The sequence below is a fragment of the Balaenoptera borealis genome (genome assembly GCF_965194805.1).
Source record: "Balaenoptera borealis genome assembly, chromosome: 21".
Classification (NCBI taxonomy): domain Eukaryota; kingdom Metazoa; phylum Chordata; class Mammalia; order Artiodactyla; family Balaenopteridae; genus Balaenoptera; species Balaenoptera borealis.
Window position 1 is genome coordinate 18,268,465 of NC_138880.1, and position 26,244 is coordinate 18,294,708.

General features: G+C 34.7%; 1 protein-coding gene across 8 annotated transcripts in view; it reads left to right on the top strand.

Annotated features, from left to right (window-relative positions):
* The window catches only part of TUSC3 (tumor suppressor candidate 3), a 184,192-nt gene that overhangs the window by 92,470 nt on the left and 65,478 nt on the right, over positions 1–26,244 (top strand). For 7 of the 8 annotated variants that reach the window (XR_014239093.1, XR_014239094.1, XM_082375040.1 and 4 more), the window contains exon 6: positions 14,386–14,475. Coding sequence is in view for 6 of the 8 variants with exons in the window: in XM_082375040.1 (XP_082231166.1) it covers positions 14,386–14,475 (90 nt within the window). In the remaining 2 variants the exon portion in view is untranslated. Of the gene's footprint in view, positions 1–14,385; positions 14,476–15,100; positions 15,286–26,244 lie in introns of those variants that run through there. The other variant, XM_082375043.1, reaches the window with a different exon arrangement.

A 26,244-nucleotide genomic window follows, 5' to 3' on the forward strand; every position in this document is an offset into this window, starting at 1 on the left:
TTATACTTTGACTAAGACCACTAGTAAAAAGAAATACAGGGAACAAAAAAGTGTAAAAAAAAGAGATTTACTTAAGATATGATTTGCGTATGGTATGACTGTCCATATGGAAATTTCATCACAATTTATGGAGAACCAATAATGAAATTAATACTAGAGTTGAACAGTTTTCTGAATTCAAAGTCAGTCTCCAAAAATCATTAGTAAACAATTTCGATAGATAATTGAAAATATAGTCTCTTTCCCAGTAGGAAGAAGAAAAGTAATGGTACTTAAAAGTAACAAAAGATGTATAAAATATTTGTAAACAGTATCAAAAATGAAACGGTTTAATATATATGCATACAAATGCTAAGTGTCAGTTTGTTCCTTTTGCCTTCTTGCAATAGCCCTTCATCCTTCCATTTTTCTTTTCAACCAAGAATTAGTGGTGTTTATGACTGACTTGGATGTGATAGGATAGACTAATAAGCAGCCCAAGCAAATCACCTTAAAGCACCCATCATCTGTAATAATAGCTAGAGGAGTCTAGAAATTCACAGAGAACCTCTATGGCTTTGTGGTAGATAGAGAAGTACGAATTTGAAGTTTGGATTAAGTTTGGATTTTTTAGAGTAAGGAAGATAAGAGTTTTCAAGGAAAGTTTCTTAATATTTTCTCACTTTTTGATAACTGAGTTAGAAGAGATTAATTAGTTTATACTCTATTTAGTATAATTGGATACTATGGATGATCTCAGTCACTGTAGTCACTAAGTTTGAAAGCGTTTTTCTCAGGTTGCTTCATTCAGTAAAGCTACCCAGTTTCTTGATAAAAATTTTCTTGGTAAAAATACAGCACTTCTTTCAAAGTGTTGGAAAGTTAAAACTCCTTTAGTATTTCAACATTAATATACCAAATTTTGTCACTGTTTCAGTCTACTAAAAAACTGTCTACTTAAGATGTAATCCTGTGGCTGAAGTGGACTCAGATGACATTAGCATGCCTTTATTATTCTCTCTCCTTGAGAAGAGCCCCAGAATTATTGTTGAAAGTTAGTAATAACAGGCATTACCGTTTACTGCATCTCTCCTTTCTTTTGGGGTATGTTTTATATGCTTATTCCTTACAATAACTATGAAAGGGAATTTGTATTATCCTCATTTTACAAACAAGGAAACTAAGATTCAGTAAACTCAATTTGCAGAAGCTCACACAGCTAGAAAATGGTTAACTGGGATTTGATTCTGTGTGTGTGTCTGACTTCAAGTTCTGTATTCTTTTCACAGTGCTGGGTTCTCTAAATCTGGGCACATGTCTTGTATGTCGGATGTGAGCCATAGGACTGTAAATAAATGCCTAAGAACATTTATGTGATGCATAAATGTTAGTACTTCAACAATCAATTTTCTTGCACCGTGCTACATCATGCAGATTTGTTTTTCTTCTTTCAATCCTTGAAAGCTAATGAGCTTGGCATAACAGAAGATATTCTAACAAACATTCACAAACACATACTTGAGAAGGAAATCTTGGCAGGTATATCTGCTCCCCAGTGACAGCCTTTCAGATGTCAGTAACAGGACGCAGAGAACAGACATGTTTTCAAACAATACATTTGAAAACTACTCTGAATATAAAATGTTGAATTATACAGATTTGTGGGGTTTTTTTCTTATCTGCTGATGGCTTATGAAACTATTCAAGTCACTTAAACAATGAGGTCAGATAAATAATTTGAATCTCCTTTACCATTTTCTGTCTGATAGTCACCATTACCACCCCAAACTTGATTTTTGTTTATAAAGAAAAACTTTTTAAGTGAAAAACTGGATTTGTTCAATTCCAGTCTTTTTAAAATCCTATTCTTGGGATATCCTTACAAAGTTAAGAGGCTATCCAAAATGCTGAACCATTTATTCAGATTCTTAAACATTTGTCTATTAAAAGCAACCAATATCCCATTTTCCTTTGGAAATGAGAATATATTTTAAAATAATTTTTGGCAAAGCCTTGTCATCTGATTTGTAGAAACCCTGATGAAAGCCTTGGATTGCACAGTAAAATGAAAGCTCCTAAAATAAAAATAGTAATGAACTATACAACAGCAGACCACTTCTGTAGTGAAAAAATTTATCTGCAAAAGGAAGATAACGAGAAACACAATTCGGTAGAGAATTTCTAGCCACATGCTCACTTCTTAGTAAAGAACAAGTCTGCCTACAATTAGCAGTTGTGTCTTACCACTGAACCTGTGCAGAAGTACTTCTGAGATTACTTAGTGTTATGAGTCCTTAGTTCTGAGTAGACTGTATTCTATGGCTGGTAATTTTTTTCTTTTTCATTATCATATTCATATTATTGTTTATGACTCATGGGATTAAGAATGAAGTGTATACTGAGGAGAGGAGGCTATTCATAGTGCTTTAGGGTGTAGGCTAGAGACAAAGCTTGCAATTTCCTGGCATAGGGGAGGTAACATATGCAAATGTTGAAACAAACATACATAGATATTAGAGCTTCCTGGTTTTGAGTTTAAAAAAAAAAAATAGGTAAAGGAGTATTCGTAAGTGCTTCCTAAGGGGAAAAGTGCTTGTTAACTGCTATTTAATAGGTACTGATGATTGTTTATGGAGCTGAAGATACATTGGTTCTGTTTTGGTTTCACTTGGCTTTCCAAACTTCCGCCACCCCCTAAAGATGGAGGATGATGGACAATAAGTATACACAGTACCTGCTTCATGGTGAGTTTAAAGCAGAATGGTTGAGTAAAGTATTTAACTACACCAGTACATAACTTCAGGGAGTGTAGGTATAGCTATATAGTTTACAGTCTTCAGGAAGAAATGCTGACTAGGAATATCAAAATGAGTTAAAATGTTATGTTTTGTAGCCCTTAAATGCAGAGCTTCATGGGAGGCTAATGCTCTTCAGAGATGGCTGTCATTTCAAACCAGAAATATGAGTGTGAGGAGTAGTTACATTCATTAAAAACATAAAAACATCCTAAGAATCTGCGAGTAAAACCATGAAAGATAAAACATCATTTAAAAGGTCTAATAACCCAAACCTTATTATTACAGTAAATCTCAGTAGGATAGAAGCTGTTTTCTGCCTTTTAACAAGGATGCTCTGCATTATAGGATGATTCACATACCTTAATGTTTCTTCTGTCTCAAAGAAATTATATCAGTTTAATTATGTTAGTTTTATGAAAAACTTAAAAGCTCAAGATGAATATATATTATTACACAATTTTCACAATTCCTGAAAGGTTCTTTGGTGTCTATACATTATGGTGTATCAGTAGAAATGTATTTTTTTGTGACTGCTCTGACTTCAAATAATAGAGTGGAATAAGCCCTTTTTTCTTTCAGATTTTTCTTGAATAAAATTATGTACTATGTAATATCATATAGGTATGATCTCTGTGGCATATTATTTTGTTCTCTTTCCAAGTTAATTGCTGATAATATTTTTTTCCAGTGAAGTAACTGTTTGAATAAACAGTTTTTCCCATCAGGCAATTGAATCATTTGCCCATTTGAAGATAGGTATGTCCGTTTAGACATAGGTAATTTCTGTATATTTTTGTTTGGGTCAGGAGTATGGCAACAATATAATGGCAACAATATAATGAAATGAATTAATATCTTCTTAGGGTGTATTTTTGTTAATAAATCTAGCACTTAATTTTCTTTAAGGAGGATAGGTAATGTTCTCGATAAACTCGAAGAACATTTTAAAATTACTCATAGATAGATGGACCTGCCTTTCTTCTTTTTGCATTTGAATGTGGTTGTCTGAGTTTTTTGCTTATTATAAAGTCACAAGTAAGCCTCAATGTGACGATCCAGTACATGGAGTGACCACCTAACTTCTATACTCCATTTATCATAAGATTTCTCAATAGCGGGAACATACCTCAACATAATAAAGGCCCTACATGACAAGCCCACAGCTGACATGGTACTTGGTGATGAAAAGCTGAATGCTTTTCCTCTAAGATCAGGAAGAAAGCAAGGATGTCCACTCCACCACTTTTATTTGACATATTCAAAGTCCTAGTTAGAGCAATTAAGCAAGAAAAAGACATCCAAATCAGAAAGGAAGAAGTAAAACCATCACTATTTTCAGATAACATAATACTGTATGTAGAAAACCCTAAAGACTCCACCAAAAAACTACTAGAATTAGTAAATGAATTCAGTAAAGTTGCAGGCTAAAAAAAAATCAATATATAGAACTATGTGGCATTTCCATATACTAATATCAAACTATCAGAAAGAGAAATTAAAAAACCTATTCCATTTACAATTCATCAAAAAGAATAAAATACCTAGGAATAAGTTTAACCAAGGAGTTGAGAGACCTGTACACCAAAAACTATTATTAAGATATTGATGAAAGAAATTGAAGATGATACAAATAAATGGAAAGTTGTACCATGCTCATGGATTGGAAGAATTAGTATTGTTAACATTAACTACCAAATATTATACTACCCAAAGCAATGTACAAATTCAGTGCTGTCCCTATCAAAATTCCAATGGCATTTTTCACAGAAATAGAAGAAATCCTAAAGTTTTATGGATCCATAAAAGACCCTGAATAGCAAAATCAATCTTAAAAACAAAGTTGGAGGCATCATGCTCCCCGATTTCAAAGTTTATTATAAAGCTGTGGTAATCAAAATATAATGGTATTGGAATAAAAATGGACATACAGATCAATGGAACAGAATAGAGAGCCCTGAAATAAACACACAGATATGTGGTCAATTAATTTATGACAAAGTAGCCAAGAATATACATTGGGGAAGGACAGTCTCTTCAATAAATGGTATTGGGAAAACTGGACAGCCACATGCAAAGGAGTAAAACTTGACCCCTACCCTTACCCCATACACAGAAAGTAACTCAAAATGGATAAAAGAGTTGAATGTAAGACCTGAAACGATAAAACTCCCGGGAGAAAACTCAGGTGGTAAGCTCTTTGATGTTGTTCTTGGTGATAATTTTTTGTATTTGACAGTTCTTTGACGTTTTTCTTCGTGATAATTTTTTGTATTTGACATCAAAAACCAAGGCAAAACAAGCAAAAATAAACAAGTGGGACTACATCAAACTAAAAAGCTTCTGCATAGCAAAGGTCGACAAAATGAAAAGGCAACCTGAATGGAAGAAACTACTTGCAAATCATGTATTTGATAAGGGGTTAATATCCAGGATATATAAAGAACTCATACAACTCAGTAGTAAAAACAACAAACAAGTCAATTAAAAAATAGGCAGAGGATCTGAATAGACATTTTTCTAAAGAGATACAGATGGTGCAGGTACATGTGAAAAGATGCTCAGTATTACTGATCATCAGAGAAATGCAAATAAAAACCACCATGAAATGTCACTTCACACCTGTAAGAACAGCTATTATTAAAATGTCAAGAAATAACAAGTGTTGGAGAAGATGTGGAGAAAAGGGAACCCTCATGCACTATTGGTGAGAATGTAAATTGGTATAGCCACTGTGGAATAGCATATGGAGGTTCCTTAAAAAATTAAAGTAGAACTACTATATGATCTAGCAATTCTTCTAGATATTTATCAGAAGAAAATAAAAAAACTAATATATATGTGCCTCCATGTTCATTGCAGCATTATTTACAATAGCCAAGATATGGAAACAATCTAAGTGTCCATCAATGAATGGATAAAGACTGTGGTAAATACAATGAATATTATTCAACCATTAAAAAATTAAATCTTGCCATTTGTGACAACATAGGTGGACCTTGAAGGCATTATTATATTGGGTTGGCCAGAAAGTTCGTTCAGTTAGTGAATACGTTGTTCAATAAAGTTCTTGGTGAAACTGAAAAATGTCCACTTAAAACCGAACGAATTTTTTGGCCAACCCAATACTAAGTGAAGAAAGACTTATATGTGGAATCTAAGACAAAAACAAAAAAAGCAAAAACCCCAAAAAAACCAACAAAACCAGAGATACAGAGAAGAGGGGGTATGTAGCGCGAGTAGGTGAAATGGGCAAAGGGTGTCAAAAGGTACAAACTTCAGTTATAAAGTAAACGACTACTGGGGATGTAATGTACAACATGGCAACTATAGTCAGTACTGTACTGCATATTTCAAAGTTGTTAAGAGAGTAGATCTTAAATGTTCTCATCACAAGAAAAACAGTCTATAAATATGTATGATGACAGATGTTAAACTAGACTTACTGTGGTCATCATTTCCCCGTATATACAAATATCAAACCATTATGTTGTACACCTGAAACTAATATAATGTTGTATGTCAGCTATAGCTCAAATAAAATAAAAGGTGAATTGTGAATCTCAGTGTGTTGTGCATCTCAGTGTGAAATGTAAACATTAACACTTTTAGAAGAAAACATAGGTATTTATCTTTATGATTGCTGGATTGGCAAAGATTTCTTGAAACAGACCATAATGGAAGAAATAACTGGTAAACTGAACTGCTGTAAATTAAGAACTTCTGTTTGCCAAAAGATACCATTAAGAAAATGAAAAGGAAGGCAAGTCACAAGCTTGGTAAAGATTATTTGCCATGTGTATACTTATTTATTTTATATATATAAAGAACTTTTAGAAAACAATAAGCAAAAGTCAGATAATCAAATTTTGAAGAGGAGTAAAGACTTGCTGGGTACTTTACCAAAACGTTCAAATTTCAGTAAACATATGAAAACATATTCAACTTTGTTAATCATCTGGATATTGTGAAATAAAACTATAGTATAGGGCTTCCCTGGTGGCACAGTGGTTAAGAATCCGCCTGCCAATGCAGGGGACACGGGTTCAAGCCCTGGTCCGGGAAGATCCCACATGCCACGGAGCAACTAAGCCTGTGCGCCGCAACTACTAAGCCTGTGCTCTAGAGCTTGCAAGCCGCAACTACTGAAGCCCGCATGCCTAGAGAGACCGTGCTCTGCAACAAGAGGCCACCACAGTGAGAAGCCACGCACAGCAACGAGGAGTAGCCCCCGCTCGCCACAACTAGAGAAAGCCCGTGCACAGCAACGAAGATCCAATGCAGCCATAAATAAATAAATAATTAAAAAAAAAAAAAACTACATTATGGCCTGCCACACCTCTACCAGAATAGCCAAGATGAACATACACACACATGCAGAGATAATGCCAGTTGTTGGTATGGATGTGAATGGACCAGAACTCTGAAACGCTGCTAGTTGGAGTGTAAATTTGGTCGAAAGTTCTGAGAAATGTTTGGTTAGTCCACTAAAGCCTGGTATACACATACTCTATGATTCAGCATTTTCAAGAAAATATCCTTACCCCTTCGGAGGGTTATGCAGGTAATGATTAGGAAGAGGCATCAGTGGACTCCTGTTTTTCTAATAGTATTCCACTTCCTGATCTCAGTGTTGGTTACAAGGGTATGCTCGTGTAAAAATTCATTAAACTGTATGTACCCTTATGAATCATGTCCTTTTTTGCATGAATATTTTAGTAAATAGGTACAAAAATAAAATTGTAGTTAAATTAATTACAAAAATTTAAATTTCCAAACTAATGAGAGCAGTGAAGTACTGGACATTTAAATTGTTAAAATCAAAAAAGGAAATATCAATTATACTTACTTAGAAAAAGAGTTTCTATAAATCTGGGCCATTTTGCATTTTAGAAGTTTATGTTTGTTTAGTATTTTGTTATGTTGTGAGAAGTGCCACAGCTCTGTGTGTAATTATAAATAACTACTGTAAATACATCTGTCACTACTTGAAATGACTCGTCTTTAAACACCATGTTTAAGCCGGCTTTTCTTTTATTGAACCATTTCTTGGAATTTTGAATAAATCATGTATTAAGATGAATTTTTTAAAACTTCTGTAACAAACCATAGATAGTATAGCTATTGCTATTTAATTTTAACATCTCATTTTAAAATTTGAGCATTTTCTCTTATGTGTAAGTAAAATGTATAATATTGGAATATATATGTTTCCTATTAATGCATTAAATCACCAAACCTAGTGTGGATCTAATAACTACCATAGTTTTCAAGTAGTATGAATATAAACAATATTTTGAGATAGTTACTGTTATAATATGAAAATGTTATAGTATGAAGATATTTGCATTTCCCTCACTAATGAAAATCACAGGTGCTGCTAAAACTATTGTGGTCTGTCAACTACATTCATAGTTGAAGGAAATGATATATTTAGAAGATAGTGAAAAATAAGATTTGTTTTTATCCCATTTAAGTACCCAGACCTCCTTCCGCCACTGCATTCTACACACAGCCCCTTGGAGTCTGTGTACTGCTGTATTACTTGAACCTTTTCTGCTCTTATCTAAGACTGACACCCCCACTTGTGTACTAGATCTTACCACATCTCATCTATTCAATGGCAGTGTTCCAACAATTCTCCCCTCTTTCTTTATCATCCTGATTTTTTCTTTTATTACTGAATCATTCTCCTTGGCAATGCAAACATCTCCTTATTCATCCTAAAGGGACATGACACCATTTTCCCTTCCAGATATTGTTCTATTTACCTGATTCCTCTTAGAGCAAAACTCCTTGAAACAGTTGTCTACACTGTTTCCTTATTTTTTCATAAGGCTTTTGCTTCACTGTTCCATTGAAAATGCTCTAGTCAAGGGCACAAATATTTTCCAGGGAAATAAATTCAATTTTTAGTTCTGGGTCTTCATATGACTGCTCTCTCTGTATCTACAGAACTGATCTCTTCATCCAGAATCACTTGTCTTCCAGGAGGCCACACTCGTGATTTTCCTTACTTCTCTGACTGCTACTTCTTAATCATCTTTGCTCGTTCATTTTTTATCTTCTGCACTTATTTTGGTGTTAACAGGGGTTCATATCTTGGTCATCTTCTCTATTTATATTTACTTAATTGGTGTCCAGCTTTAAAGGTTAAATACTGCCTAACTATTATTGAGTTCTAAATTTTATCTTGGGGCCAGATCTTCCCTGTAAACTCCAGACTGATAAATCCAACTTGCTCATGCTACACCTCTACCTGGAAGTCTGCTGGGTGTCTCCAAATGAACAGGTACAGGACAGACTCCCCATCTCAGGCCCCAGACCTAATTCTCCCATAGCCTTTGACTTCTCATGTTCAAGTCAAAAACCTCATAGTCTTCCTTCACCACTTCTTCCCTGCCATACCCCACATCTAATCTTTCAGAAAATCCTGTTGACTCTTCCTTCCAAATATGTCCAGATTCCAATGATTTCTCACCATACCTACCACCCTTGTTTGAGCTCTAATTATTTCTTAATCCACTTATTGCAGTAGCCTTTTAACTATATCCTAGCTTCCATCTTTACCCACCATACAGTTAATTTTCAAAATTCCAACCCAGGAGGCTCTGGGATCTGGCCCTGTACTGCTTCACCAACCTTATCCATTTCTCCTCATCAACTGTCCTTCAGTCCTCTTGGCTTCTTTACTCTTTCTAAAATATGCCAGACATTGTCCTTCAGTAGAGCCTGGTTCACTGGCTCTTCCCTCTTTCCCCAAGTATTTACATGGCTTTTAGACATCATCAGATCTCTGCTGAAAATGCCACTGCCTTGGAGAGGCCCCTCCCAACCACTTATTAGTATTGCAACCCCTTCTCTCATGACTTCTTTCCACCTTCACTGCTTTACTTTTCCTCAGTTCATTTATCATTGTCTCTCATATAATTTAATTAATTTTTTACTGTCTGTTTTCTCCCTGTAGAACGTAAGCTCCACGAGGAGAGTTTCCCCCCTTATATTTTTGTTCATTGTTTTATTCTTGGCTTCTGAAACAGTTCTTGAATATATAGGGGTTCTCAGTATATAAATGTTGAATGAATGAATGAGAAATACCTACTTATTTTTTATGATTCAGAGCACATGTCACTTATTTAGGATTTTCACTGAAGGGCAGGGACTATCTTTATCTTATTCATTGCTGTATTCCTAGTATCCAGTAAATACTTAGTATGCTCAGTTAATAATTGTCAAATGAGTAAATTAAACTGGAATGGCTTCAGAGAGAACCATACATAGACCCGAAGTGTAGAGAGGTTGGTTAGGTAGGAGTCCTGGGCAGGTATGGCATTAACAAGATGTAAACGTAGGCACTGCTTCCTGGATGGAGGGGGTGGAGCAAGAAGAGTGACCTGAAGAAGCATAGAGAGCCAGTTAAGGAGTGTGGGGCACGGTGCTATTTAGGAATGTGGGACCAGGTTGTGGAGGGCATTGGAATAATAATAACTTACTAAACCTCCATAGCTTAAAAAGGTTGATGCTAATATAATCCTAATGTTATAGGCCCAGAACGATGAACTTCTCCAAGTGCTCAGACAGATCTGAAACTCAAGTGTTCTAATTTAAGAGCCTCCGTCCTTAACTACTATGATATACTGCTGGGCAAAGTACTTTAAACATACCAGTGGTGGATCTTAAGAGTGTTGCAGGTCATTGGATAGATACTACTGTCTTTTAACTTCTTTTTTAACTGTTATAGTTTTTAAGTATTTTAGTGTCTCAAATGAATAGTCAAGAAAAAATAAGTCTTTTCAGGTTGTTTTGTATTTGATCATTCCCCAGCATTTGACCATTTTTGACCACCACATTCTTCTTTTTCAAAATTCTATCCTTGGCTTCTGTTACACTATATCTCCTACCTTCATTTTCTTCCTACTTCTGTGTCCCAGATTCCTTTGTAGGCTCCTGTCTATGAGTTTATGAACTTACAAATATTCATCAGTGTTCTTTTCTAGCCCTCTAGGCCTTCTATTTTTCTCACCCTATTTACTCTTCTTGAGCAATTTTATCCATTCCCATGACTTCAGTGAACAACTGTGTGCTGACAATTCCCAGATCTGTAGTTTTTCTTCCCTACACCTCTGTCATTAGATATATATGTAAATGTCTCTTAGACGTCTCACTCTCCAAAGATGTTTTGAAATGGATGTTTTGAAAGTACATTAGAGTTAACCCATTTAAAAATGAACTCCCCAAGGCAATCTGCAGATTTGATGCAATCCCTATCAAATTACCAAAGGCATTTTTCACAGAACTAGATAAAAAAAATCTTAAAATTTGTACGGAGACACAAAAGACCCCGATAGCCAAAGCAATCTTGAGAAAGAAAAATGGAGCTGGAGGAATCAGGCTTCCTGACTTCAGACTATACTACAAAGCTAGTCATCAAAACAGTATGGTACTGGCACAAAACAGTAATATAGATCAGTGGAACAGGATAGAAAGCCCAGAAATAAACCCATGTACCTATGGTCAGTTAATCTACAACAAGGAGGCAAGACTATACAATGAGAAAAGACAGTCTCTTCAATAAATGGTGCTGGGAAAACCAGACAGCTACATGTAAAAAAATGAAACTAGAACATTCTTTAAACCATACACAAAAAAAACCTCAGAATGGATTAAAGACCTAAATGTAAGACTGGATACTGTAAGAGGAAAACATAGGCAGAACACTCTTCAACATAAATTGCAGCAATATCTTTTCAGATCCACCTCCTAGAGTAATGGAAATAAAAACAAAAATAAAAAATGTGACCTAATTAAACTCAAAAGCTTTTGCACAGCAAAGAAACCACAAAATGAAAAGACAACCCACAGAATGGGAGAAAATATTTGCAAACAATGCAACCAAAAAGGGATTAGTCTCCAAAATTTACAAACAGCTCATGTGACTCAATATCCAAAAAGCAAACAACCCAATCAAAAAATGGGCAGAAGACCTAAATAGACATTTCTCCAAAGAAGACATACAGATGGCCAAGAGGCACACGAAAAACTGCTCAACATCACTAATTATTAGAGAAATGCAAATCAAAACTACAGTGAGATATCACCTCACACCAGTCAGAATGGCCATCATCAAAAAGTCTACAAACAATAAATGCTGGAGAGGGTGTGGAGAAAAGGGAACCCTCTTGCACTGCTGGTGGGAATGTAAATTGGTACAGCCACTATGGAGAACAGTATGGGGGTTCCTTAAAAAACTAAAAATAGAGCTACCATGTGATCCAGTAATCCCACTCCTGGACATAAATCTAGAGAAAAACATGGTTCAAAAGGATACATGCACCCAATGTTCATTGCACCACTGTTTACAATAGCCAAGACATGGAAACAACTTAAATGTCCATCAACATAGGAATGGATAAAGAAGATATGGTACATATATACAATGGAATATTACTCAGCCATTAAAAAGAATGAAATAATGCCATTTGCAGCAACATGGGTGGACCTGGAGATTATCATACTAAGTAAGTCAGACAGATAAAGACAAATATCATTTGATATCACTTATGTGTAGAATCTAAAAAAAATGACACAAATGAACTTATTTTCAAAACAGAAACGGACTCATAGACTTCAAAAAAAAAATTACGGTTACCTGGGTGGAAGAGTGGGGGGGATAGATTGGGAATTTGGGATTGACATGTACACACTGCTATTTTTAAAATAGATAACCAACAAGGACCTACTGTAAAAAAAATAATAATAATTAAAACAGGGAACTCCAAATCTTTGTTACCTTCTTCCCTTTCACCCTTACATGCTTCTGCCTTATTCTGTATCTCATTGGGTGTCACCACTAACTACACACTGTTGCTCAAATCAGAAACCCAGAGGTTAATTTTGACTATTTTCTATCACATCAATCAGTCACCAAAGTCTATTGAATTCCATCTCTTAAATATTTCTCCTGTTTGTCCAAATCTCTCAATTCTGTCACTACCATGACATTGGCCACTATAGTCTCAAGCGTTTTTATGCATCAGCCTCCAAACTGATTTCTCTGCCTCAAGTTATACTTTTCTCCAGTCTATTCTCCATACTGTGACTAGTACCATCCTTCTAAAATACAGACTTGATCATGCATTTTTTTCCACCATAGCTGGAAATAGGAATATCAAGTGAAGCAGTAGAAGTCAGAGAAGGAATAGGCAGACAGGTAAAAGTAAAACCAGAAATACATACAGTTTCAGTGCTGATTTAGTGACTATGAGGGTTAGATCCCAAAAAGGATAGAACTCTAGTATTACTGAGTATCTACTAAAAACAAAAATGTCACTTGCTTATACTATAAATGTGTTTATTCACTAGATATATCTTTTCCTGGATTTTAAAATATACTCTGCCTTTCACACTACTATATTATAATCTATCTACATAATAATCAACTTTAATATATTCTCTAAATCACTGACACGATACTCCTATAAATTAGATATACAATTTATTTTTCTCACGTAACAATTTCACATTTTTAAATGACTTTTTAGGTGGTGCATCATTCTCTGTTTCACTTCAGGCCTAAATTCTAATGTACCTTCTAAGTTTAAAGTGCAAATATTTTGTAAAATCTTGACTTTCAGGAAATATCTCAATCTAGGCAAAATCTATATACAAGTCAAATCTGACTTTTAAGAGGTTTCAGTTTATTTCAGAGTTATTCTCAAGAAAGTGTGGAAAGGATTCAGATTAATCTCTATAATCCTGTTATATCATTTTTATTTTCTTTTGAAATATTGTGGTTCCCAAGAAGTTATGAAACAGAGTTCAGATTTATTCTCTGGGTTTAAAAATCCTCCATTAATTTGCCTCATCCTACTTTTCCCCTTTTCTATCCTCTTTTCTCCTTTAAAAATTGTGCAAATCTTGTATGTTTAGATCCCCGGTCACACATTGCTCATTCTGACCTTGAATTTGCCTACCAGAGGTGGGCAGTTCAAATAAAGAGTGAGCTGGGCAAGTTCTGAGACAGTAGCAAGTGTTTTAACCTGAAGACATATTTCAGTCTAAAGATGTCCATGTTTGTAAATTTAAGCATGTATGATTTAAACAAAACATGCTTACATATAAGTTATAGTGATTGACTGTGACTTCTGGTTCATACTCTTTCCTCCCCCACCACCTCTTTAATGTCTCGGATCTTTAAGATTAGTTTTCCAAATGCAGCCTTTTTTGCTAGATCCAGCAGGAATATGGCTTCTGTGAATTATTCCTGGCTATATCTAAAACATCATATTTTACCTATACTTTTGACTAGCTCTAGTTAGGACATATCAGATTATCAGTCACCATGCCAGATGCTTTACATATGTTACCCAATTTAATCATTAACGTATGTCATCAGCATACTTGGTATCCCCAGTTTATAGATATCAAATCTGAGAAGCAGAAGAAGAGTAACTTACTGAAGGTCCCATAGTTAGTAAATGAAAATGATCTTAATGGATGAGCTGTTACATGATATTTGAAAGACAGTTTCAGGACCCTTTTTTTTGTAAAGAATGCAGTATTCTCTTATTTTTCAGTTTACATGTTGTAATATTGTACCCTGTTTTTTCAGTGTATAGTCTTTGCTATGACTTCTGGCCAGATGTGGAATCATATCCGTGGACCACCATATGCTCATAAAAACCCGCACAATGGACAGGTGGTAAGTGCATGTTCTATGCATCAGTATTATGAACTTTAATCCTGTTTACATAGGAATCCGAAATTAAGTTTAGCATTTAGTAAGAAAGGATTCTATTTGTAAATCTAAATATATGTTCTTTCTCTTCTCATTTACTACCTTCACCATGTACATATACACAACATGCGCATATATATATTTTTTTAGGGTGAGGACTGCTTTAGCGTGGATTAAAAAAAAAATTCAGTCAGTGTACCTGCTTATCAAATATACACACATAAATTATTTTTTCAACTTTGTAGACTGCTATGGCAATAATATGTAATGCCAAAAGAGGAAATAGGAACAGTTTGTAGCCAGTGTCCCAGCAATGATAAATTTAATTCAGTTCAGAAGATCATTAAGAACCCTGAAGTCATGGTATTAGGATGCCAGGAACTGTTTGCCAGAAAATTGAAAGTGAAATTGGTGTATAGTTAAATCAGTAGCAAAGTTTACATTAGTAACTGCTACTGTTTTGCTGCCTTCCCTTTCCTTTTGGTGGGTGGGAAATATTGTCATAGATCAACTTTGCAGAATACTGTCTTTGAGGCTTAGCATTAGGTTGGTGAAGATTACTGTTTTAAAATGTGCTTTTTTTCTCTAGCTTTTTCTTTATACAGATTTTGAGGGAAGAATATAATGACACCCCTCGTGCACTCGTCACCAAACTTAATTACCAGTTCATAACCAAGCTTGTTTCATCTATTCTCCCACCCAGTTCTCTTTACCGCTTTTGGATTCTTTTGAAATAACTGCCCAATATCATTTCATTTCAAACATAAATATTTCAGTAGGTATCTCTAAAAGATGAGGTTTTCTTAGAAAATCGTAACCACAGTACCAGAATCATACCTAAAATGGTAATAAATTCTTAATTTCTGAAAATTGTGGCTCTGAATGGAATAAAGTTATCCCATGGCAAATCATGTTATAATTTCTCTATAAATATAAATGTATAATGTAAGCTTATGAGGTTTGTTCTTCATTGCTTACAGTACTTCAAATATCTTTCATATTAAAAAAGCTAACAAGTTATTTCTTCTTCCTAAATTGTTTGTGACTTTCTTTGAACTTCTTTGTGGAACTGTAATATAGGGGTATAATTCACTTTACTTATTGTATGTACCCTGATGGCTCAATTAGATTTTAAGGGCTGGTTGCTAAGTTACAGTCACTGATACTATATAATAACCATTTTGGTCTCATACTTTTGTCAACATTTTCAGATTTCTTCTATAGGTGTCAAGAATATGGAGTCAAAGTTAGACTCTGGATAATCAGCTGCTGTAGTAAATCAGACATGTCTTTTGTTATGTGTACTATGTATTTTTTAAATCTGTCACTACTTAGAAAAGTGATTTGAATGTCTAATATTCAAAATTAATTTTACAGAAAAAATAATTGGAAGTAATTATCAAGCAATGAATTGTCCCCTTATCTTCAAGTCTTCCTAACCATCCTATTTAAAAGTGTAGTCCTTTTCTCTCATCCTCCTCCCCAATACCCATACTCACTGTCTTCCTTTCCTTTTAAATTTTTTCTCCATAGCACTTATAACACGTTATATAATTTACTTATTTTGTGTTACTTTTGTTTGTCTTTTGCCAGGACCCCAGTAGGGTATAAGCACTTGACAGCATGGCTTTTTATCCACTTTGGTCCCTGATATGTTCCTATTTCATAAAGAGGGGCTGACACAAAGATTTGATCACTATTGTGTTAATGATACTTAAAAGTGTAAATTTTGGAAATTGATAAAATTTTTATTACTGTCTTTTAATATTCTTATAATATTCCTTAGGCAAATAAACATATTAAGCATTGCTTTTTATTATTTGCTTAAATACATTTGTTAAAGTATATGAAAAATTCATCAACATTCTTGTGAAATGTTTTAGCTTATGTAGGGGAAGAAAATATAATTTTCCCTCTACTGTTCTGAGTCTTTGGCTGGGGCCCCTGTAACAAAAGACAGAATAACAAGAGAAAAACAAATTGATTAACATGTATACCTCATGTATACATGGGAGATAGGGAAAAATGAATAACTCTCAGAGGTGGCTTAGAGCTCAGGCTTAAGTGCCATCTTCAGTTACAGACAGAAAGAAAGGTATTGAGGGAAAGCCAGTGGTGGAAGTGACCAGGAAAAGTAAGATAAGCAAAAGTGAGGTGTAGTGTGCAGATTTAAGTTCGTGGTTGCCTTCTCCATTGATAAGGATCTAAAGTTGTCTCCAGGGATTGTCTCTACCTGTAGATTGTCTCTACCTATGTCCTTGCTGGTAGAGAAAGGAGGAGGGACACCGTTGTGAATTTATGTCCTGCTTTTAGGCAGATTGGGGAAGGCAGAGAACTTTTCTAGTATCTGCTTCTTCTCAGTGCCTTCAGCTTAAAATAATTCTTAGGCCAAAGTGGCATATTTTAAAGTGTTGTATACTGTCACTCTTCATTCTCACTGTAATCTTCTTACCATTTCAACCATTACTTTGCTAAATCATGAGACTCTAATCCCCTCACATGTTTACTGGAGTAAGCTCCAAAACAATTTGCACTGATTACAGTAACAGTGACAACGTGGATGCCATCTATTGCTCACTGAATATATGCTAGGCACTAGACTTCACAAATGAGTATTTTAGGCCACTAGGTGAATATTCCTAAAGCATACTTTGACTATAGTGATAATATTAATATGTGTGGACCAGAGTTACCAGTTAAATTGGAAATCCTAAGTGGCTCTCCATTACTTGCCCATTGTAATTTTCCTTTTCAGCCTAAGACCTCTACTCCTTTGCAGAGAAACTCAGTGTTAGTGTATTTGTACTGTCCCTTGTCCTCTAAATATATGCTTTATTTTGCTGCTTCCATTCCCGGAATTTCTATCAAATCATGCCCATCCTTCAAATACCACCTAATTTGCCATCCCTGTGAAATGCATTCCTTAATTACGTTAGAAATTCTTCTTCCCTTTACACATTTATAAATATGTAGTTAGCCCATTTATGTATCTCTGCATTCCTTTATAATAATTTTTTAATATTTCATGTATTAGTCAAATTCTTAACATAGGGAGTTTCTTTTAAGCTATTTTTCATCTTTACACTTACATACAGCTTGTCCTCAATAAATGTTTTATTAAATGATTATAAAGACTCACACTAGGAGATTTTGGTTTCTTGAATTGTATTATCTTAATTCTTTCCATTTATTTTTTGTCACTAGTCTGAAGGATAATAGGATCAACATGTCACTGTTAATTCCACATAAACCAGTTAGTAACCTTAATGTGACAGGAACATTTATCTTAAGGTTTAGATTAGATTGGAAAGAAATTTTCTCTATTGATTTAGAAAATGTTTTATCACCCCCCCTCCACATTGTTGTATTACTATTTTGTAGGTAGAGATTGGCATGGCCCTTAGGAAAAGGTACTGTGATGGCCCAGAGGAACACATTAAGAAAACAGAATTTTCTATATTTTTAAAAGAAAAAAACTTTTCCTTCATACGTGCATCTGGCTTTCAATGTATGTATTTTAGCTTTTCAGCACCTTAATCAAAAGTTACAGAAATGATGAGACTTAAACCTGTAACCAAGTTGTTTAAAGAAATGAATTTTGTCCCAAACTCTTCACCCTCATATTTTATAAAAAATATTTTTTCTTATATTTGAATCAAGTATTAGGATTGAAGGAAAAAAATCACGAAAGTCTTGGAAACATAGGAGCTTCTTGCTACACAATCAATTGCTTGAGTGTGTTCTTGGCCAGAGATGTGGATATGGTTTTGGACTGATCTGAGATGTTAATTACTAAGATGTTACTTACTAAGCAGTATAGACAAAAGCAGGTTAAAGGGGCAGGAGAATGTTGCCCATTAGTATATAGCTCTTTTCTTGTTTTGCATTTTAACATATTTTAGCAAAACCTCCCTTCCTGCTTTTTAATATGCATAATGTCAACATACACTGAAACAGAAAATTAAGTTTTGTTTTAATGAACTGATTTGCATAATAATGTGTTTTCATATTACTGGAACAAAATAGAAGATTAACTTTTCTTTTTAAAATCAAGTGGTTACTGGTACAGAATTATACTTTAAACAATGACTGTCCATTAGAAGAATAATAGTGAATGGTTTTCTTTATAATAGATGTGTTTAAATTTCAAGATATAACTTGAAAATTAGCACTATCCTTCTTGGTAATTTCTTCATATTTTAACCTGTATTTCCAAAAAGAAATTACCATGTAGGATTTGTGTTTTTGAGAATAACTATAATTAGGCTATTTATCTCTTTCAGTGGTATGGAATAAAATGACAAAGTGAGTATCTTATGAATATTTATAAAGGAATTTTACAATTTGGCATTAATTCTTGATGACCAATGCACATTTAGTGGAGTAAGGTATATGAAACAGTAAGTTTACTGTGGTTTTCATATTTGTAACATAATTGAATAACCACTTACATTTTAAAGACTTATTTTTAGTTAGCTATTACACATAAATATCAGCTAATTGGATTCTAATTTTTGTTCATTTTTTCTAAATTAATTTTTAAAATATGTTTGGCTTCAACTATTTATGTTAGATGGCTTAAGAAATTTGTATTAAAACTGTTTATGAAGAATTATTTCAATGTTAAACTGAACTTAACTTTGTAAATACTTTAAAATTGTACCATGAAGGTCTATATGGTTTCTAGAAATAGTTGGGCTGTTCTCCCCCCCCACTCCCCCCCTTTTTCTGAAGTTGGTTTCTAAATAGAATTCTGGATGGTGGTGAGTTCTTTAGTGTCAAACTTTTTAAATTGCCTAATTTGCTGTTTTACCTGTATATGGGAGTTTTTAATGGATTTGGCTTTGTAACATCTAGTTTTATACCTTTTAAGCATAATACTGTGAGGTCAGAGAGCAGGTATTTTACAAATGAGGAAAAATAATAGTCCAAGTAGTAAAAGCCAGAATTAGAATGGTGGATCTTGTAACATGATTGAGAGTCATTCGAAGACTAAGTTGATAATAATTAGACTAAGTATTTAAAATACATATTTAAAGTTTAGACATAAATATTGTTAGTAACAGTGGTTAATGTTTGGATGTTGATGCTAAAATCTGTTTTAAATTTTTGACAGAAATTCTAAGAAGTCTGAGGGCCCTGAGCAATCTATGAATCCGAAATGATACCTACTGTTTTCTGCAGGGAGATTGACTAATTAAATATGGGTGAAATGTCATGAAACCTCCATAACCTTGACAGACATAATCTTTTTAAATAAAATGACTAAGGCCTAATAAGACCCTAGAGGCTTAAAGATACACATGGCCAGGTGTAATCCTAGAATGTGTCATTAGCTTCCAGGCTAATGTATTTTTCTATTATCTGGTTCCTCTAATTATTCTTTGAAATATGACACTTTGACTTCCTCTTTCAACTTTTGCTTTTAAAGTTTACTTTCTGATCATAAAATTAATAAATGCTCACTATGGAAATTTAGAAAATTATAAAAAATAGGTATCAATAAATGCAACCCCTTGTAGTTTCATGTCAAGGAGAAAGAACACACTATGTAGTTAAGTAAACTGTCTCTCTATAGGTAAGAGATTAAAGAGAATGTTGCCGCATTAAGCTGTAAAGTTAGGAGAAGTATGAGATGCAGAACATTAAAAGCTAGGCTAGTCATTCATAATATACGCAGAGAGCTTAAAAGGCCACTGAGAATTGACTAGCCTTTTCTTGCATCAAGCAAATACCATAGATTTAAACCTACATACGCACAGTTTAACCAAGGGGATGGGTCTATGTGCATTCCTAAGATGATGCTATAAAAAGATGACAGTGAAACAGAAGTGAAGCGAGATTTTCAGAGTTAAGATGGTGGTATGATACACCTCTGCCTTCCTTCTTGTTAAATACTGATAGGGATTCATCAAAATGCAAAGCCAACAACAGAATTACAAAGTAAAGCTAATTAAACCCAAATCGCAAAGCATGTGAGAACTTCTGTTAACATCTGAATTTACTGAAATGGACACTGGCATATAGTTTCTTTGTGCTTATGAACTTCCTCAGAGTTCTCTTTAAGTTGCCATCAGTATGCTTACGTTTATTCTACTTATTCCCCAGAAATATTGTTTTACTTCCCATGTCCTCCTCTCATCTTACCAGAGGTTTCATGTTCTGCCTCATGCTGTCAGGGCTATATTGAGCTGCTAGTGGGAAAGACAAGCTGATAACAGATTCCTTTGTTGGCCCCAAACGTGAAAAGCCATGGTCCTTTCTGTGAAACAGCATTAAGTAATGTTTCAGAAGCATAAGCTTCACACCCATTGTTAACTTCTTCCACTCTTGCTAACTTTGGAACCCTATAACGTTAGGTAAATGTTACCAGGACTTCAACTTTTCCTCATTTGTAAAATTTCAAGGTAGGTATAAGTGGTTTCTGTCCCAACACCACATTGACCCTTACTGCCCTTATAGACTGGCTGTCTCATGAAGTAGCCCTTATAGACTGGCTGTCTCATGAAGTAGCCCTTATAGACTGGCTGTCTCATGAAGTAGCCCTTATAGACTGGCTGTCTCATGAAGTAGCCCTTATACACTGGCTGTCCCATGAAGTAGCCCTTATACACTGGCTGTCTCATGAAGTAGCCCTTATAGACTGGCTGTCTCATGAAGTAGTGAAGGGATGTTTGGGCTGTGAAACGCCTATCATACCAAGAGGGATGAATTTGGCTCCCCGCCCCCCTCCTCCCGGCACCCCCAGAGGACATGTGGTAGTTTCTGGATACGGTTTTGGTTGTCACGGCGGTGGGGGCACCTGCCCTCTGCCGGCAGCTAGTGGTGGAGCGGGGGCGCCGCTAGGCGTGCTGCCGTGCAGAGGGCACTGCTCACAGCAGGGAGGCACCAGGCTCAAACGTCAGTGTCGGAAACGAGAAGCTCCAGAGAATCTTAAACATAATTATTTTGTTGTCTTACATATTTTGTAGACAAGAAAGCCATCCCATCTAGCATTTATACCCAAAGGATGACTTTCTTAAAAAAATTTTTTTTTTTAATTGAAGCAACCAGTGAGTGCTTCGGATCACACTGACCTGTGGTTTAATGTTTGGGAGGATTGTATATATTGAACGCCATCACTAAATATAACTGATATGAAAATGTTTTGGGTATAATTGTTTGCTTTAATCCATCTTAGTAAACGCTATTTAATCTTGGACATTTTATATATGCTTAAAAAGAGATGTTTACATAAGAGAGAGTAAAAATGACTCTTAGGCCCACGGAGTCATGTTTATGCCTTGTCCTGAAGTGTACAGGCAGAGAAACAGATGGGAAGAAAATGGGCTTGAGTTCTTCCCAAGCTCTGCCTCTTAGCAGTTGTGTCGCTGGGGGTGGAAGTTACTTAAGACTCATTTAATATAAGAAAAGAGGGACTAATACTGCTTTTCTTACCTTGTAGTTTGTGAGATAAAATATAATCATAGATGTATAAGCGCTTTTAAAAGTTGAAAACACTCCTGTCTTAGTTTGGGTCCCTCCCAGAACAGACCCAAAGACAACAATTCAGGTGAAAGTAGCTCATGCTGGAGGTGAGGCAAACGTGAGAAAGGAGTGGGAAACTGAGTTCAGGAAGGGAAGGCAGTCAAAAAGGATGCCGTATCCAGCCCATGAGCGCTGTGGGCCACTGAAGCTTAATACTGCTTGGGGATCTCTGGGAGCTGGTGTGGAACACATACAGCGATTTTCCCACCCAGGTGGCGAGGGAAACTAAGGTATTGATATTTATATACCAGCTCTCATCAGTCACTCTTTGAGTGCTGTTTCTCTGGGGAAGGCATTACTTTCCCTGCACTGCTGGACTTCGGGTGTTCAGGAAAGCCACCCAGGCACAGAAATGCAGGTGCTGCTGGTGGAAGTCAGGCTGGTGCACGGGCAGTGCCCTTGTAGATGTGTCTACTACAGCTTCTCATAATATGCTAAGAGTTTATTCTTTGTTAGTAGATTCCAAAACAGAGGAAAAAAATCATAAAGAAACATACTTTTCAACTGGTGTTTTTAAGATACCACGCTCTGAAAACAATAGCAACAAGTAGTCAAAATGTCTCACCAATTGTGAATAATTTTTTAAGTCAATATCATATTTGTCTTGTAGATAATCCTGTAGGGAAAACTATAAAAACATATTTACTTAAGAATATCTATCAGAAATTGTTTTATCCTGTTGTACATTTTAACAATTCTTATGTAGGTGAACAGATTATTTGCTGCTTTATAGAAGGTTTGTTCCTGGTGCTCTGTCAACGGGGCCTGTGTTTTGAATTGTATTTTCGGGAAGGGGTTTACATTACAGTCCTCTCAGCTGCCCATCCCCACTCCTCAGTCACCTTGGGATCAACACTGGTTTGAGTAGTGCATAGTTTGTGGCCATCAACAGAATTGATATATAGTGGGCCTGTGTCAGCTCTGAAGTTCTGATTCTAGCTTCAGTAGTTCAGTTTTCTCTCTGAACTGAGCTAATTGGATCAGACAAGCTTAAAAGACTGTGGAGTATGTTGTTGGGTCTTTACTTAGCTATTAGCTTTAAAAAATTATATGTATTTGTAATATCAGTGACTGTTCACATTTTCACATATTAATTGTGAAGTAACACATGTCTACAAGGATCTACAGATGTTATCAGAGTAAGTTTCACCACACTGAACTTAAATGTAAATGAATATAGAGAATGTAAAGAAAATTAATAGTGCAGGCAGTATGTTACTATGCTGATTTGCAAGTTTGTTTGTTACTGTTAAGTTGCTATGTAATGGCACAAGTCAAGTACTAATGGTCTACTTCACAGCGTGAAAGGCATCACAAAAACAGTCATTACTGTGTAGCTAAAGGGAATCTATGTAACTGTATGATTACATGGGACATAAAGACATTTTCTGTCGTTAAAAAAAAATCTTGAATGAGATGCATTCAGTGAAATAAACTTGTGCTTAGATCATAACTCCCAACTAAATAAATATATTGTCTTTTTTTTTTTTTCTTTTAAGATTTGGCTTTTAGCTGCTGCCTGAGGGTTGCTATGGGTTTACCATATATAATCCAAAATTTTTCACTGCATTATACTTCAGTTGTGAATGTAGCTAAGAGCTGTGTTCTACATGCACATGCAAAAAGCATTTTGTTGCAAAAATGCATGCTGCTTAATCGAGAATTGATTGTTAATGTAGCACTTTTTCTATGTCTCAGGTAGCCATAATAGTCTTACACTTTCTCCAGTGCTGTACACTCTCATGCCTCAGGGATTTTGCATATACTAGCTCTTTGAGGGACATATTTTAGTCCTAAGTGGAAAATTGTATAGGCTTATTTAAACTAAATACAATTATTTTATTTAGGATATTCAGGAGTTTTATCATAATCTTCATACCACCAGCAAAGAGAATGTCAACATATAATGAAAAATTTTAAACAAAAAAACCCAGAAAGATAATAATAATTGGTAAAGGTATGCAAAAAATTTATGGTAGAGTTTGGAATTGAGAGTCTGCCTTTTCATTTATTCATTCCTTTATTTTTCCATCCAATAAATGTTTGTTGAGAGCCCATTCAATACCAGGTACTGTATCTGCCCTAGTAGTACAGCTGTATCATGGAGCTGATAGACTAGTGGAGAGATGCAGTATGATCTGGATTTGCCCGAAGTCTCAGTCATTAAAGTTCTGCTTATTATTGCATTGTGTGGTATTAGAAACTGAGCTGTTTTAAAATTTTGCCTCAGTACCATGGTTGCTCTGTTGCTGTGACCTTGCATCTTCTCTCTTGGGAAGCTTTGCCTTATCTTTTTATTTCTTTTGATTTTTAAATTTTTTGCGTCTAGTTGGCCATTGGTAAGACTCTTTGCCTTTATCTCTAGCATCTATTGCTGCTTCTCTCTGCCCTCTCTACACCTGGTTTTCACTTTCATCGTCACAGTATGCACTTTTGATCCTAAACTCACTGATCTTTACCACCTTCTGAAGCCAACCCAAACTGCTCCTTTACTTCCTTTTCAACTGTTTAGCTACTAACAAACAACCCTGGCAATTAATTAAGAAGGACCATGTGATTTGTATCCTTACCACCTATCAAAACATTTCACACATGGCAGATATTAAATAAAAATAAAGCTGAATAGATGAATAAATCTTTCTTTGCAAATAAGAACTCAAGTTATATTTTCAGCCTTTCAAAAATGTTAACTATGTCTGAAAAACAGTGGTTTCCCTCCTGAGCTTTGTTTGTATTTTGTAATTAAAACCTTGAAGCACATACCCAAAGGGATTATAAAACTACAAAATGAGAATGTGTTTTACGACGTCAAACTTAATCTAATACAGTTAAACATCCTGAGAATCCAGAATAAATGTGATTTCAGAAAAATAGTAAAAAAGCAAAGGCATGAACAATTGACCCGCCCACAGAGAAAGGGATAAGTTATTTGCTAACTGGTTTGTATTATTTAAGTTTTTTCCAATTTTGGTAAATTATTTAGTACATTGGAAAGAATAATGGACTAAATAGACCCCTATGGTCATTATAAACCAAGGAAATTATTCTCATACTATGAATAAAATTGAGTCAATTATATTAAACATAATAAGCATATACATTCTAATTTGAAAAAAAGCATTTTAGAGGTATATCTCCACAACTTCAAAATAAGACCATGTAAATTTCAGTAACTCAGAATATTTCTTATTCATTGCATATTTTCCAACATCATTATATTTTGATTCTTTAAAATGCTAATCAATGATTTAAATAAGTTTTTTATAAACTTGGATGAAATTAGCATTCAAAAATTATTTCAATATTCATATTATCACATCACCTTTAGATATAAAGATTAGGAGCCATGAGAAAATTTGTGTAAAATTTACATATTAGGTTACATTAAAATAAGTTTTAGTGTTTCTGTATATTTAAGTAACCTTTTTTCCCCATAAAGCCTTAAACACCACATCATATGAGTCACATATATTTATCAAAACAGAGAATCAAATATACTGTGTCCCTCTTATATTAAAAAAAAAAAAAGCCACAGTGTGATTTGGTCATGCTGTAGACCAAATTATGCTATAGTTTATGAATAATTAATAACCTCAAGGGGAAGAAACAATAGGTCTGCATTGGAGAAATGTCCCATTATCTTGGAGGAGTCATGCTGAATATTTTGAAGTAACAGTAGATCTCTTTCTCTCTCCCCTTCCGTATATTCTCTCTTACTCATTTCTTCCCTCCCCCTAAATATTATTAAACTTTTGGTGTCATTTTAGCTAAATAATAAAATAGCCTAAAGGATGTATTAGAATAGGACTCAGGTAGAAAAATGAGTCAGAGGTATTTTATTTTCTGTTAACTCTTGTTAACAATGCACACATAATACATTTCCTTTTATTGTAAGTATTATAATTGTGGAATGACATTCCTCCTTTTCTATACTTGTAAAACCCTCTTCCTCTCTCATCCAAAGAAGTGCTGCTTTTTTGGATGAAGTCATTTCTTTATGCTCCTGGATGAATATAAAGTTCTGCAATTCTGAATGGCCATGGTAGTTATTTGTCATATTCATTTTTCTCAGTCTTATATAGTTTTTGCATAATCATCTCCACTAATAAAATGAAATTACCTTGGCCACAGAATTAGAATATTACTTATCTGTATAATTCTCTTTATAAGACTTATACAGACTTGTTGAATGAATGAATGAATAAA